This window comes from Montipora foliosa, chromosome 9 (genome assembly GCF_036669935.1).
Source record: "Montipora foliosa isolate CH-2021 chromosome 9, ASM3666993v2, whole genome shotgun sequence".
Taxonomy (NCBI): domain Eukaryota; kingdom Metazoa; phylum Cnidaria; class Anthozoa; order Scleractinia; family Acroporidae; genus Montipora; species Montipora foliosa.
The window spans coordinates 43,972,205-43,985,888 of NC_090877.1; the positions used below are offsets into that span (position 1 = coordinate 43,972,205).

Below are 13,684 nucleotides of genomic sequence, written 5' to 3' on the forward strand. Positions count from 1 at the left end.
TTTTTCTCAATGCGTGAGTGGGCGGAATTCAACAAATCCTGCAATCTGATTGGTTCCGGGATGGCAGGCGGAATCCTAGCCTTGATTGCCTGAGCTTGTTTGATGACCTTAAATTTCCATTTTTTTTACACCGACTCCGTTTACATACAGAGGTTATTTTTCATTAGACAAGAGGTTTGGAAATAGAATTCAAATAAAAAATCGTTCAGTTTGTAAGTCGCTTTAATACTGCATTCACTATCAAGCTTAAGCGGGGTGCGAGTCAACAATTAAAACAAGTGATTTCAGAGAGGGTGGGGGAGAGAGAAGGAAAAAAAAAATTACCAGCAACGGGTCGGTCTGTATAGAAAAAACCTGTGACATCGTTCTTGAAAAAGCAGCAATTTCAAGGCCTCGGTCACAGTTTTTTTTCCCTATACGGACCTCCCAGCTGGCAAATAACATATTTATTTTGACAATAGGGTGCATATTACTGCGAGTATTTAAATTACAGCAAATGGTATATTTAAAATATTTGATTCTTGTGCTATGGATTCATTTGGCATGGCCATCCTCAAGGAACTTGTGTACTTCTGAAAGTATTTTCAAGTGTCGAGATATAGTGCACATCTTCACGTGTCGCGCACGTGACAAAGTGACCTTTACGTCCACCACTGCACGGAAGTTTCGTCATCTTGGAAAGATGTTTTCACATCTCACCTTCGTTTCTCTTTCATTTTTTTCTGCAAAAGATGTTTCGATGAGTCATGTCGTTTCATCTTAAGCCGTTCAATTAACGTTTCCTTTAGTCTCAAACACTGAGCAAGAATACCCATCGATTAGTAAAAAACAACGTGCTTAGCCACTTTTAAATAAAGACACTACTTTTACCCGGTTTCCATGGTCCAGTGGTCATTGTCACCACCTGTAATGAAGATAATCTGGGTCCAGGTCTTCACTACATGCACAGTCGAACATCATGAGAATCGCAATGTAAGGCCGATGTGAGAAGGACAAACTTGTCTCTTTGCTTTTCTTTAGTACTAAATTAACCATACACCACTCACTGTACTTTTGCAGGCCCGAGTATAGGCTACTTGCAGCCTCTTGTTTTAATATTAAAAGATGCGAGGTATCTTTAATGTGAATTTTATTTGGTAGGCCTTTAGAATATTCGAACGTTCGATGACTAGACGGTTTTTACATATTCTAAAATCAAAACCGTGAGGTCTTCCGGTTTTGTATCTATACAAGGTTGAAGATGACACCAGACAATGAAATCTGTTTTGATTGAAAAAAAAAATGTTTCTCGTTGTGATTCTCCGCAGTTTGTCTCGCAAGTGAAAAGTAAGCAGACTTGGTGTGGTTGTTTATGCATTGGTCCTCTACAACATTTAATGTTCTTGGCCTTTTCCATTGTACGGCTTCGAATTTATTTTTTTATGGCGTGACAGTGAAAACTATCAGGAGGCAGGCCTGACTTCAGGGCCGTAGCTAGTATGAGGCAAATCGAGGCACTGGCCTCAGTCATTTTTTCGTGATTTTCAAAAATAAAGCGCGATTCCGGTGTTACCGTTAAAATGTACTCATCATAAACACCTAAAATACCTACGAAGAGAATTTAACCGTTGACATTGCCTCAGTCATACTTGTTCCTGGCTACGGCCCTGGACTTGGTCTGGCAGTCGATTTAATTATGTTCACTGAACGCACTAACGGTGCATTTCAATTATTATCCGAGTTCCAAATAACATTGAGGAAGTCGTTATTCAGCGTCACTGTAGAAGTGGAACGATCGGACTCGGAACGGAATGATAGTAAAATAAAAGAGACCTTCTTTATTCAAGAACTTGAGCCAGCTTTCAACGTCAACGTCGGAAGTGAAAAGCTGATGCTTTATTAATCTTTTTTGTTATTATTATTATTATTATTATTATTATTATTATTATTATTATATATTTTACTGTTAAGTATTTGCTTAATCTAGGTTCCAGTCCCCTCATCCGCTTTGTTATATAGAAATAGCTGTTTTAAATTTCAACGGTTACTTTTGAAACTGTATGTAGAGCACATACGAAACGTCAAGTCATAATCAAAATGAAAAAGTTCAATATGTTTATCACTGCTGTTTGTGTCTTATTTTTGATCAAACTACGATGGCCCAAGAACAATAGTATTTACGATATAGTCTGCCAAACACGCAATCTACACACAATGTGCACAGTCACGAGTCACACCATGTTTTACATACACGGAAAAGGTAAGGAAATCTGTAAATATCCAGCTTTTACTAACGTTTTCTTACTCATGTTTTGTCGGTTGCCATCGTTTCACTGTTATCAAACCTTTTATTCCGGTGCATGTAAGGGATGTTTCATCAATGGGAGTTGTGCGGTTCGAATCCTAATAAGAAAATTACACGATCATGAAATATAGAGAAAATAGAGTGAACAAGAAACGATTCATATTTACCCAGTGACTCGTTCAGGTTCACAACCAACGAAAAAATGGTTTTACATTAGTATTATGTCGTCATGATGACGTGTCCCATTAGTGAACTGATTATATATTAATCAGGTAGTTAAAAACATAATTTCTCAACGAAACAACCCATACCTTCGATATATGTACAAACATACGTCAAAAATTGTTAATGGGTCTTGGTTGCTTTCTTTTGTCGTGATAAAGATAAAATTTGTATATTATATTGTCATTTGCACGGCTTGTTAACCTCGTGAATTCACTACTTGGGGGGGGACGACTCACATAATGTAGCGGATTTGGCATAATTACGAAGAGAAGACGTAAAGTGATTAATTATTTTTTTTTTCCGAAGATATTTCAAATCATCCGCTACGCGTTTATACAATAAATAACTTCAGGTTTCGTGAGTAAGTCATTATTTGATGAAATAATGTGAAAATGACTCCGGGATGACGTCATAATTACAGCACTGAGATAATTTGATTAAATCTCACTCGTGGTCAACCGTGGTCATCCGTGGTCACCCGTGAGTACTTTTAGACATTATCCGCCTCTTCAAACTCCTACCAGTTAAACTGGCAATAATAAAGTAAACATGCAATGACACATAACAACCGTTAAGCCTGTCAAATTGCCTGGTGCAGTTTAAGTATACAAGAAACACTTTAATTAAGCCAGTTTCGTGGTGTCAGTTAAAGTAGTCCAAAGAGAAGAAATTATACAAATCTTAATCCGTGATTTATTTTTTCATTTGTGCGTGAAACGTGATCGCCTTCATTTTTGTGTGAACGTGAAGGAATTTTGGGAATTATCCGTGACGCGTGAAAATGATTGATTCGTTAGCGCTGATCTTTGCACCCACTCGTGACTTAGTTCTTGAAGCTGTTTAAACCAAAGCCAATTCTGTTATTGATAGAGACTAAAACGGAAGTTAGTTACATTTATGTTGCTTAAAATAATCTTCGTTTCCCTCAAATAAGCTAATTGCAAACGCGTCCATATTAGATTTTACGGGAAGTTAAAACCTCCAGGCAAGTCTTAAGTTTAACCGCCTCTTAAAAATGACGCTTCAGAAATCAAAAGAAATGTGTGAATGGTGTCTGAAGGCACACCCAGTAATGATTAAAATGTTAGCTGTAAAGTTCCGGCACCCATTTTGGTCACCCTGTGCTTGTTTTAGCCTCTCCACTTAGTTATGGTGATATTGCAAGTCATCCCTCACACCATCTTGAAAGCAAAGGATTGGCTAACCTCGACAATGAGAACCAGATGCGTCAATTCCTTGGACTGACTTACACGCAACAATTTCATTAGGGCAGTGATCATGGTCAGAAATCATTACTTTAAATTAGTTTCTAAAGATTTTGGAACTACTTGATCGTGAACGAGGATAGCCCTTCCTTTTCAACTTTCGTTGATACACGATGATGTCAGTCTGTGAATAAACGTAGAGTGAGTAATCCATTGTGACAGTGTTGGATACGATCTCCCGCGGCCGGAGAATTCAGCAAATGCCACCTCTCTGGGGACCACCAATTTGGGTTGCCGGGCTTCTAACAATCGGCATTTAATAAAAAGAGATTTCATGACCGTGAGAAAACTCGATAATTCCGTAACTATTACTTCAAGACAAAAAGATTTTTCTCCCCACTGAAACTTTGCAGGTCTAAGGGAAGCAAGAAGTTGTCAGATTCGGTTTAAAACTGTTATAGGTTTAGGGATTATTTTTTAAGAATACAAATTTCCGGACTTACAAATCCCGATGGAAAAATTTTAAAGTGGTTTGTAAACTAAAAAAGATATAATTCAGAGGTAAGGACTGTTTGTGGAAATGTGCAATAAACAGCAATCTAAAATTTTCACGTCGATTTCACCGTTTCGAGAGAGTGGCTTTGTAACGCAGAATACATGTTACTCCAAAACCTTTTAGTACTTTAAAAAGCAGATTAAACATGAAGCGTTTTTACCTTTCGTTCCTTCCAGCTTCATCCTTGCCTTGACATTGGATCATCTCGTCGAAGAAGTTTAATAGTCGTTTAGTTATTGAAGAATGGTAGATACAAAGTTACAGGCTGCAGAGCAGCGAATGCTAAAGCTTGCCATTGCGACAAGTGTAGAAGACAGAGATCGTAAAGGAAGAGCTCATTTTCATCTCGGCAATGCTGACCTCAACCTAGCTAATTATGAACAGGCCATAAAAAATTACACAGAAGCACTAAATGTTTTCATGGAAATTGGCTACAGGGCTGAGGAGGGAGCAGTCTATTGCAATCTGGGAAATGCCTATTGCTATCTAGGTAATTTTAAACAAGCCATTGAGTACTACGAACAACATCTTAGTATTGCTAAAGAAGTAGGGGATAGGGCTGGAGAAGGATCAGCCTATGGAAATCTGGGAAATGCCTATTGCCATCTAGGTAATTTTAAACAAGCCATTGAGTACTACGAACATCATCTTGGTATTGCTAAAGAAGTAGGGGATAGAGCTGGGGAGGGATCAGCCTATGGAAATCTGGGAAATGCCCATCATAGTCTGGGTAATGTTATACAAGCCACTGAGTACCACGAAAAACATCTTAGTATTGCCAAAGAAGTAGGGGGTAGGGCTGAAGAAGGATCAGCCTATGGAAATCTGGGAAATGCCTATCACAGTCTGGGTAATGTTAAACAAGCTATTGAGTACCACGAACATCATCTTGGTATAGCTAAAGAAGTAGGGGACAGATCTGCGGAGGGAACAGCCTATGGAAATTTGGGAAATGCCTATCACAGTCTGGGTAATGTTAAACAAGCCATTGAGTACCACGAACATCATCTTGGTATCGCTAAAGAAGTAGGGGACAGATCTGCGGAGGGATCAGCCTATGGAAATTTGGGAAATGCCTATGACAGTCTGGGTAATGTTAAACAAGCCATTGAGTACCACGAAAAACATCTTCGTATTGCTAAAGACGTGGGGGATAGAGCTGCGGAGGGAACAGTTTATGGAAATCTGGGAAATGCCTATCACAGTCTGAGTAATTTTAAACTAGCCAGTGAGTACTACGAACATCATATTAGTATTGCTAAAGAAGTAGGGGATAGAGCTGGGGAGGGATCAGCCTATGGATATCTGGGAAATGCATATCACAGTCTAGGTAATTTTAAACTAGCCATTGAGTATCACAAACAAAATCTTAGTATTGCTAAAGAAGTAGGGAATAGGGCTGGGGAAGGATCAGCCTATGGAAATCTGGGAAATGCCTTTCACAGTCTGGGTAATTTTAAAATAGCCATGGAGTATCACAAACAAAATCTTAGTATTGCTAAAGAAGTAGGAAATAGGGCTGGGGAGGGATCAGCCTATGGAAATCTGGGCAATGCGTATTACAGTCTAAGTAATTTCAAACAAGCCATTGTGTACTACGAAAAAGACCTTAGTATCGCTAAAGAAGTAGGGAATAGGTCTAAGGAGGGATCAGCCTATAGCAATCTGGGAAATGCCTATCACAGTCTGGGTAATTTTAAACAAGCCGTTGAGTATCACGAACCACATCTTAGACTTGCTAAAGAAGTAGGGGATAGAGCTGGGGAGGGTTCAGCCTATGGCAATCTGGGTAGGGCATATCGTAATCTGGGAAATCTCAAGCAAGTCATAGAATACCAGGAAAAATGTCTTGGTATTGCTAAAGAAGTAGGGGACAGGGCTATGGAGGGAAAAGCCTATGGCAATATGGGCAATGCCTATCATAGTCTGGGTAATGCTAAACAAGCCATAAAGTATCACAAGCAACGTCTTAGTATTGCTAAAGAAGTAAAAGATAGGGCTGGAGAGGGAAATGCTTACGTAAATCTTGGATTTGCCTACAATTGTTTGGGCAATTTTAAATTAGCCAAAGTGTATTTCGAAAAAAGTCTTATTGTTTTTAAAGAAGTAGGGGATAGGGCTGGGGAGGGAAATGCCCACGGACATCTGGGAATTACCTATCATAATTTAGCTAATTATAAACAAGCCATAGGATACCACGAAAATCACGTAAGTATTGCTAAAGAAGTGGGTGATATGGCTGGGGAGGGAAATGCCTATGGCGCCCTGGGCATGGCCTATTTTAGTCTGGGCAGTTTTAAACAAGCCATAGAGTACCACGAAAAAGATCTTGATATTGCGAAAGAAGTGGGGAATAGGGCTGGGGAGGGAAGAGTCTATGGAAGTCTGGGCAATGCTTATGCCAGTCTGGGTAATTTTAAAAAAGCCATTAAGTACCACGAACAACAGCTAAGTATGGCTAAAGAAGTAGGAGATAGGGCTCAGGAGGGAAGTGCCTACGGAAATCTGGGAAACGCGTATCTCAGTCTGGGTAATCTTAAACAAGCCATAGATTACCACAAAAAATCACTTAGTATTGTTAAAGAAGTAGGGGATAGGGCTCGGGAGGGAAGAGTCTATTGCAATCTGGGAAGTGCTTATCGTAATCAGGGTAATATTAAGCAAGCCATAGAGTATACACGACGTTCTATTAGTATTTGCAAGGAAATTGGGGACTGTGAAGCAGAGGGGAACGCGTATTATTTCCTAGGTAAAAATTATGAACTGTCTGGTTCCTTGAGTGACGCACTCACTTGGTATCGTTTGAGCATAAAACATTTTGATGAAACAAGGAAAGGTCTTCAGTCAGAAGATGAATGGAAAATAAGTTTTCGAGATTCTTATCGCGTGGCATACACTGCACTGTGGAGGACACTTTTGAAGAATGGAGAGATTGATGAGGCCTTGTTTGCTGCTGAGAAAGGTCGAGCACAGGCTTTAATAGATATTTTAAAGGAACAATACGGCATTGAGTCTCAGTCACTTTCACTTACTCCGAAGCAAACTCTTTCAGCTGCACTAGAGCTTTTGCCTTCACAAGCCGTTTTTGTAGCACTTGACGACGACAAGATCACCTTTTGGGTGCTAAGAAAAGGCAGCAAAATTAGCTTTCGTCAAAGCGAAATCGCAAATGGCAGAGCCGACATGTTGATGGAAAAGACGATGAAACAGATTGGCCTAGGAAACGTTGTCAAATGCGAGGATCGTTCTTTGGATCCACTACACAGTGACCTGTCTTGCAGCCGAAAACCTATCAGTGAGAAGACAGTTCTATTATCTTCCTCTTCCGTTAGTTCTTTACAACCGTTGTATGATGTTTTACTTGGACCAATTGCAGACATACTCCAGGACGATGAGTTAATCATGGTTCCTGATGGACCGTTTTGCTTGGCCCCATATTCTGCATTGAGTGAATCTATCAGGATCCGTACCGTTCCCTCGTTGACCGCTTTTAATGTGATCTTTGGTGCACCTGAAGACTTCCACAGTAAGACTGGAGCTCTGCTTGTAGGTGACCCGTGGCTGGAAGAAGTTACTGACAAGAAAGGGAAGCCCATTTTGGAACAGCTTCCGTGCGCAAAACAAGAAGTAGACATGATTGGAGAACTTCTGCAGACAACACCGCTGACGGGAAAAAGTGCTACGAAAGCTGAGGTACTGAAAAATATGAAATCAGTTGCTTTAGTTCACATTGCAGCACATGGAGGCCAAAAAACGGGAGAAATTGCTTTAGCCCCAAATACAGAACGCCAATCACCAATCCCCAAAGAAGAAGATTTTATATTGAAAATGTCTGATGTTGCGGCAGTTTGTCTTCGAGCAAGACTAGTTGTGCTGAGCTGTTGTCACAGTGGCCGGGGAGAAGTGAAATCTGAGGGAGTGGTGGGAATAGCGAGGGCTTTCTTGTGTGCTGGAGCTCGGTCTGTTTTGGTGTCACTCTGGGCAATTGACGACGAGGCAACGTTGCTGTTCATGAGGAATTTCTACCGGCACCTGGTAGACGGGAAAAGGGCAAGTGCAGCTCTTCACCAAGCAATGCAATCCCTCAGAGAGTCAAAGCAGTATTTCGCTGTGAAGCACTGGGCGCCATTTGTGCTGGTTGGCGATGATGTCACGCTGGAGTTTCCCAAAAAAATGGTGAGCGAAGTTTGAGTTTAATCGTGCAAACAAGAATGTTTTCAAATTGGAAACTGACAGTAGGAATGAATTATACCTAGGATAGCATAATATCGGGATGCTAGCTTTGTAGTGTAAACGATGCGAAGTGTCCTTTAGACGCTTTTGTCACGAATGTAATTTCCACATGCTTCTCACCCATGCGCAGAAGCATAAAGGATATATTTCTCCTTGGAGGAAAAAATGTTTTTGTTCAGGATTTTCTGGCTTTTTGTTAACTGGTGAAAATGGCTCATGCGTCACCTCATGATGTCTCTTTTGTTTGATGTTTCCATTTTATCATAGATCTCTGAACGTCATCCTTTGTAAGAAATTTGAGGACATCATTTTCCTGCTTGTAGGAATTCGCATCGGAGGATTGTGTTTGCTCAAAAAAAAAAAGCAGCTATTGTTATGGCTGATTTAAAATTCTATTTTAATATTGTTTTCTTCCAGAATCGATGTTGAAGATTGTTAGAAGACTATTGGGCAGAGCTTAATGCTTCGGTGATTGCAGAACTTGTAAAAAGAAATGTAGAACGGGTTAATTATCGTGGTTACGGCAGTAGAAGAAAATCCAAAGGTTTAGGTAAAGTTTAGTGTGTATAAACTATACCAACAAGCTGAGATTATTGTAGCGAAATTATGACAAAAAGCTTATATCTGTAGAATAAAAAAACAGTTTTACCCATTCTTTTGATACTTCGTTTTTCATATAACTTCAAGAGGCAGTGTTTCGCCAATGTCGGTCAACATCATAGTGGTATTGTTGCGTTGCTAAAAATCTTTTTTTGCATGAGTTTAATTCAGTTTCAACACAGGCAACCCAGACTCGGAGGGTAAAATTTGGGAAACCCGATAACAACCTTAAAAAGATATTTACACGTAAAAGCTCTCAACAAAAAAGCCGTACTTTATTGCCCTGGTGACTTTCTCGCTCTCTTATTTCCGTGATTGAACAAGATGTAATCGACTTCTCAGCTTCCAGGGTTGTCACTCGTAGATAAATAAAGGAAAGGCTGGAAAGTAATTTCTAGCTTACCTCACATCTCGCCGATAAAATTACACGGCATCAGTCACGCTCAAACTCCGGCGATGGCCACACGGATAAATTTACTTTTATTTGACCAAGTTTCAAGGATGGATTTTCAAATATTCAAAATCCTTCGAGGCTAGCTTACGACGAATTTGGACTCCGCTGGTCAACCGTTCACTTTAGCCTCGATACGGTGAGAGCAAATCAATGAACGGTTGACAATCAGGCAAACAGCCAAATAACCGCACAGAAAGCGGGAAAGTCACCAGGGCAATAAAGAACGACTCTTTTATTGAGACCTTTTTTGAGGTTTTTATCCGCTTTCCCACAAGTCCTTATAATTTTACCCTCCGAGTCTGGCCTGCCTGTGGTTTCAAAAGAAAAGAAAAAAACACTTCTGCTGCTGAACCGAACATCAGGCCTTTATACCGTGAAAAGGAAAACAGACACATTCAGTTTGCAACAATCAAAGATCCGAAAATTTAAGGGAAACGACGGTTAAAGTTTTCTGCAACACAAACAAATTAAAGAAACGATCATCAGCGATAAAGAATATTTTTTTCTTTTCTTAGCACATTTCCGCTTTCTTAAATTAAGATAGAGCTCAGTCCCTCGAGTGATCGGTGGCATTTCTATCGAAAGCGAAAGTATTTGTTTGCACTCGAAAGAAGTATTTATTTCTGTTTTGTTGGTTGGGCGAACCAACATAGCCACCGTCAAGTCGCGTTAAGATGAACTCTTTAATAGCGTCGTAAGGATCCTCTTCTCATGAACGTCGATTTTCTTGTAGGGAACAACTTTTGTTTCATTTCTCGGATCAGCTGACTAATCAGGCAGTCCAAACAGTGGAATATTTTACCTAATTAACAAGTGTAATTCGTCAAAGACGTTTCATTACTAACAAGTTTGCTTTTGTTGAACCAAACTTAAAGAGTTACTGACACAAATTGTGCCCTCTGTGTAACAGTAAACATTTGGTTGTCGAGGCCTTAACAAAAGACTGAAAAGAGGGAACAAGACAATCGATCGCACCCTTCCTTTTTACACATTTCACGTAGATCTGAAGCGAAAGAGAGGCTACAGCTAGCCTATACCATGGCCTTTATATTAAACGATTTCCTTTGCATTCTCTCCTACCGCAAGAGAATGTTAGTACGCTTAAAAAAAACCGTAATTTAAGGCGCTTTACTCTGTGCATTTTTTGGTACAACTTGTGTTGAAACGCCGAGGCGACACAAGTCGCACCATCGAAGCGTTTTCTCACGTAACACGCTTGACAACTGCCAAACGTTGCTAGACAAGTCCAATTGAGTTATAGTTTCCGCAACGGTTCATGCAAATTAGCAACGAATTTTTCATGCATTGCGTTGTTTTCTGTAGTGCTTACATTTTATCATCTCTGTTATTTGAATATAGTTTTTAATCAACCAAAGATCACTATACGGAGATCTATTAGCCTTGGATTGCCCCGCAACGACATTAAATCTGGTGCACGCCTTCCATCAAGATCGAGCTGTGCGTGGATTAAACATGGACATTTTTGCTACCTTCTGCCTGGGAAAGACAATACAATCTATATGGATGTTGAGCTCAACCCTGGACCTGACAACACTGTGAGAAATCACGTACACAGCGACATCTCTGCTTTTTGAAGTCAGATCAATCCATCAAGCTCGATATCTACTGTAACAAAAATGATCAGGTACCGCTACTTTACAAACAATAAACTTACCAAAGACAAGAATCTGATAAATTCTTGCTCTGGATTGCCATCGCTGCCAATTCACTATCATTACTCTACAAGGTCAACGATATTCCCAATAAATAGTGCTTGCTCTTTTGGATCTTATCGACGTTATCGAGGCAGGAGAAGTGGGAAGAAAGTTATGTTAAGAGAATCAAGGAAGTCATTTAAAATACAATCCATCATAACACCTTTCCAAGAAAATCGTCGAAAATTTGCATCTACTGCATCAATGCGAACTGTCAACAATATTATACCCATCCCACTGAAATCAGCGCGTTCAAATTGCACGTTCGATAAATAATATAATCTCCTCGATATGTGATCTAGTAATATCTGAACACATTGATATTTGCGCCGTCACAGAAACATGGCTTACAGGAAATGATTGTTTTACCATGACAGACCTGATTAACACTATACAAGATTATAATTACAGTCTTCCAAGAGCGACCAGAGGTGACGGAGTTGCGGTTATCTTCAAGTCAAGAGAAATAATTCTTCCGTATTCTCGTCCTTCGAGACCCTTGATTTGGCTATCACATCCGAAAATAAACAGTTTCGTCTGCTGACAATTTATCGACCAAGAGCAAAAAAAACAAAAAACAAAAACAAACTCTCTACGCCGCAATTCTTTTCCGAGTTCTCGAAATTACTTGAAGAACTTATCGCTACACCCAACAAGCTCATTCTGGCCGGCAATTTCAGTTTTCATGTAGATAACCCCACAAACACTGAGGCAAGGAACTTCCTTGATTTGCTCGATTCGGCTGATCTTCAGCAACATGTTGACGGTCCAACTTACCGCGATGGACGCACTCTGGATCTTATCATCACTCGCTGCGCTGATAACTTTATTTCAAAGGTGAAAATTCTTCATGAATTGCCCTCTGATCACAGACGCGTGCTTTGCAACCCTCTTGCAACCCGCAAGAGTGTAACATATCGTAAACTTCGGAATGTTGATATCGAAAAATTCAGTGAGGACATCGCCATCTCGTCACTTAATAACCTTGCAGGAAGTGATCTTGACATCATGATTGATCAGTACAATGAGATACTCTGCTCTCTTCTCAAAAAACATGCTCCATTGCAGTCAAGAGAAATAATTTTGAGGCCACATGCTCCTTGGTACAGTGATGAGCTAAGAGAACTTAAACGGGAGAAAAGGCGATTCGGGAGAAAATATGTAAATACCAACCTGACAGTTAACAAACAAATGTATCAAATGATATGTACAGAATACACCAAACACATTGAAGCTGCTAATTAACAAATGGTAAACGGCTCTGCGTGCACTATTGAGTTATATTATGGTGCACGCGGGAGCTTGCTAAGCACGAGAGAAGCTTAAGGTCGTGTTCTATAGAGTATGTGCACCGGTGCCATATTGGAGGACCGAAACAAAAGAATGATATTCCTTTGGGGAATAGATGTTATTTTTACGCAAATATCTTTAATTGTTTTGGTCCTCCAACATGGCCGCCGTGCACATACAGTATAGGGATCAACCGTTTCAACCACAACCGGTTTAGGTTGAAACGGTTGAGGTTTACCAATAGAACACTTTTCCAACCGTTTCTCGGTTAAAACGCGTTAACTCCTGGGAGTAGTTATTACCAGACTTCTCAGCGGTTACAAGTTGAGGGAAAGCAACACGGTAGGAGCCTGCGGCCGACTCTAAATGGCCCGCGTAGACGACAGAGGTCGCAGCCAATGCTTTCTCGACCGTTTCAACCTAGTTTGATGCCGGTTGAAAAAGTTGATCAACCAAACCAACTGGAAACGGTTTTTTTCCGAATAGAAGACTAGAAAACCCAACTAACCCAACCAAATAAAGGGGGTTGATCCCAACAGAACACGACCTAAGAGTCACTCGAGGCGATAGCCGAGAGCAACTCTAGCTTCTTGAATGCTTAGCAAACTCCCAAGTGCACCATAACTCAATAGTGCACGCTGAGCCGTTTACCATTTGTTTTAAAACATAATCGTTAATACCACTCCTGCGTGTTTCGCGTGTATTTGCATAAACTCAAGTTTAGTCAAAAGTCGATGTCAACACAACTTTGCTTTCTAAAGACAACTATGAATTAACAAGAGAAAATGATCAGCAAACAGTTTTCCCAGCCAAAATTTCATTGGAATCAACAATAATTTGCTCTTAGGAGAGAAAACATTTCGATTTTCTTGCGATCGTCAACATAATAATTCTAACAGATCCAGTCCGGTAACTATGAACAAAAGACAGTTTCATAAACATATTCTTATTGTTGCTGGGAGCAAGATTATTATGAACGTCATACATTAGAAGGCTCATTTGCTCAAACAGCAAGAATGATATCGGCTGCTGTTTTGTTTCTAAGAATAATAGGACAGCATGACCTCTTGGATTACTGAAGAACATTGGCCTAAGGGCACAGATACCATAGTTCAGATAGGG

The 13,684-nt window shown here is 40.1% G+C and overlaps 3 protein-coding genes across 3 annotated transcripts in view; 2 read left to right on the forward strand and 1 right to left on the reverse strand.

Annotated features, from left to right (window-relative positions):
- LOC137970469 (tetratricopeptide repeat protein 28-like) overlaps window positions 1-6,684 on the forward strand; it is a 19,123-nt gene extending 12,439 nt beyond the window's left edge. Inside the window, exons 3-4 of the mRNA XM_068816984.1 lie at window positions 4,447-6,616; window positions 6,676-6,684. Coding sequence (XP_068673085.1) covers window positions 4,514-6,616; window positions 6,676-6,684 — 2,112 coding nt within the window. The 5' untranslated portion in view covers window positions 4,447-4,513. The remainder of the gene's footprint in view (window positions 1-4,446; window positions 6,617-6,675) is intronic.
- LOC137971346 (uncharacterized) overlaps window positions 1-13,684 on the reverse strand; it is a 122,311-nt gene that overhangs the window by 44,160 nt on the left and 64,467 nt on the right. The window lies entirely within an intron of this gene.
- Window positions 6,586-9,092, forward strand: LOC137970925 (tetratricopeptide repeat protein 28-like). The gene is made up of 2 exons (XM_068817589.1): window positions 6,586-8,446; window positions 8,921-9,092. The coding sequence occupies exons 1-2, from the start codon at window positions 6,725-6,727 to the stop codon at window positions 8,930-8,932; spliced, it is 1,734 nt and encodes a 577-aa protein (XP_068673690.1). The 5' UTR covers window positions 6,586-6,724; the 3' UTR covers window positions 8,933-9,092.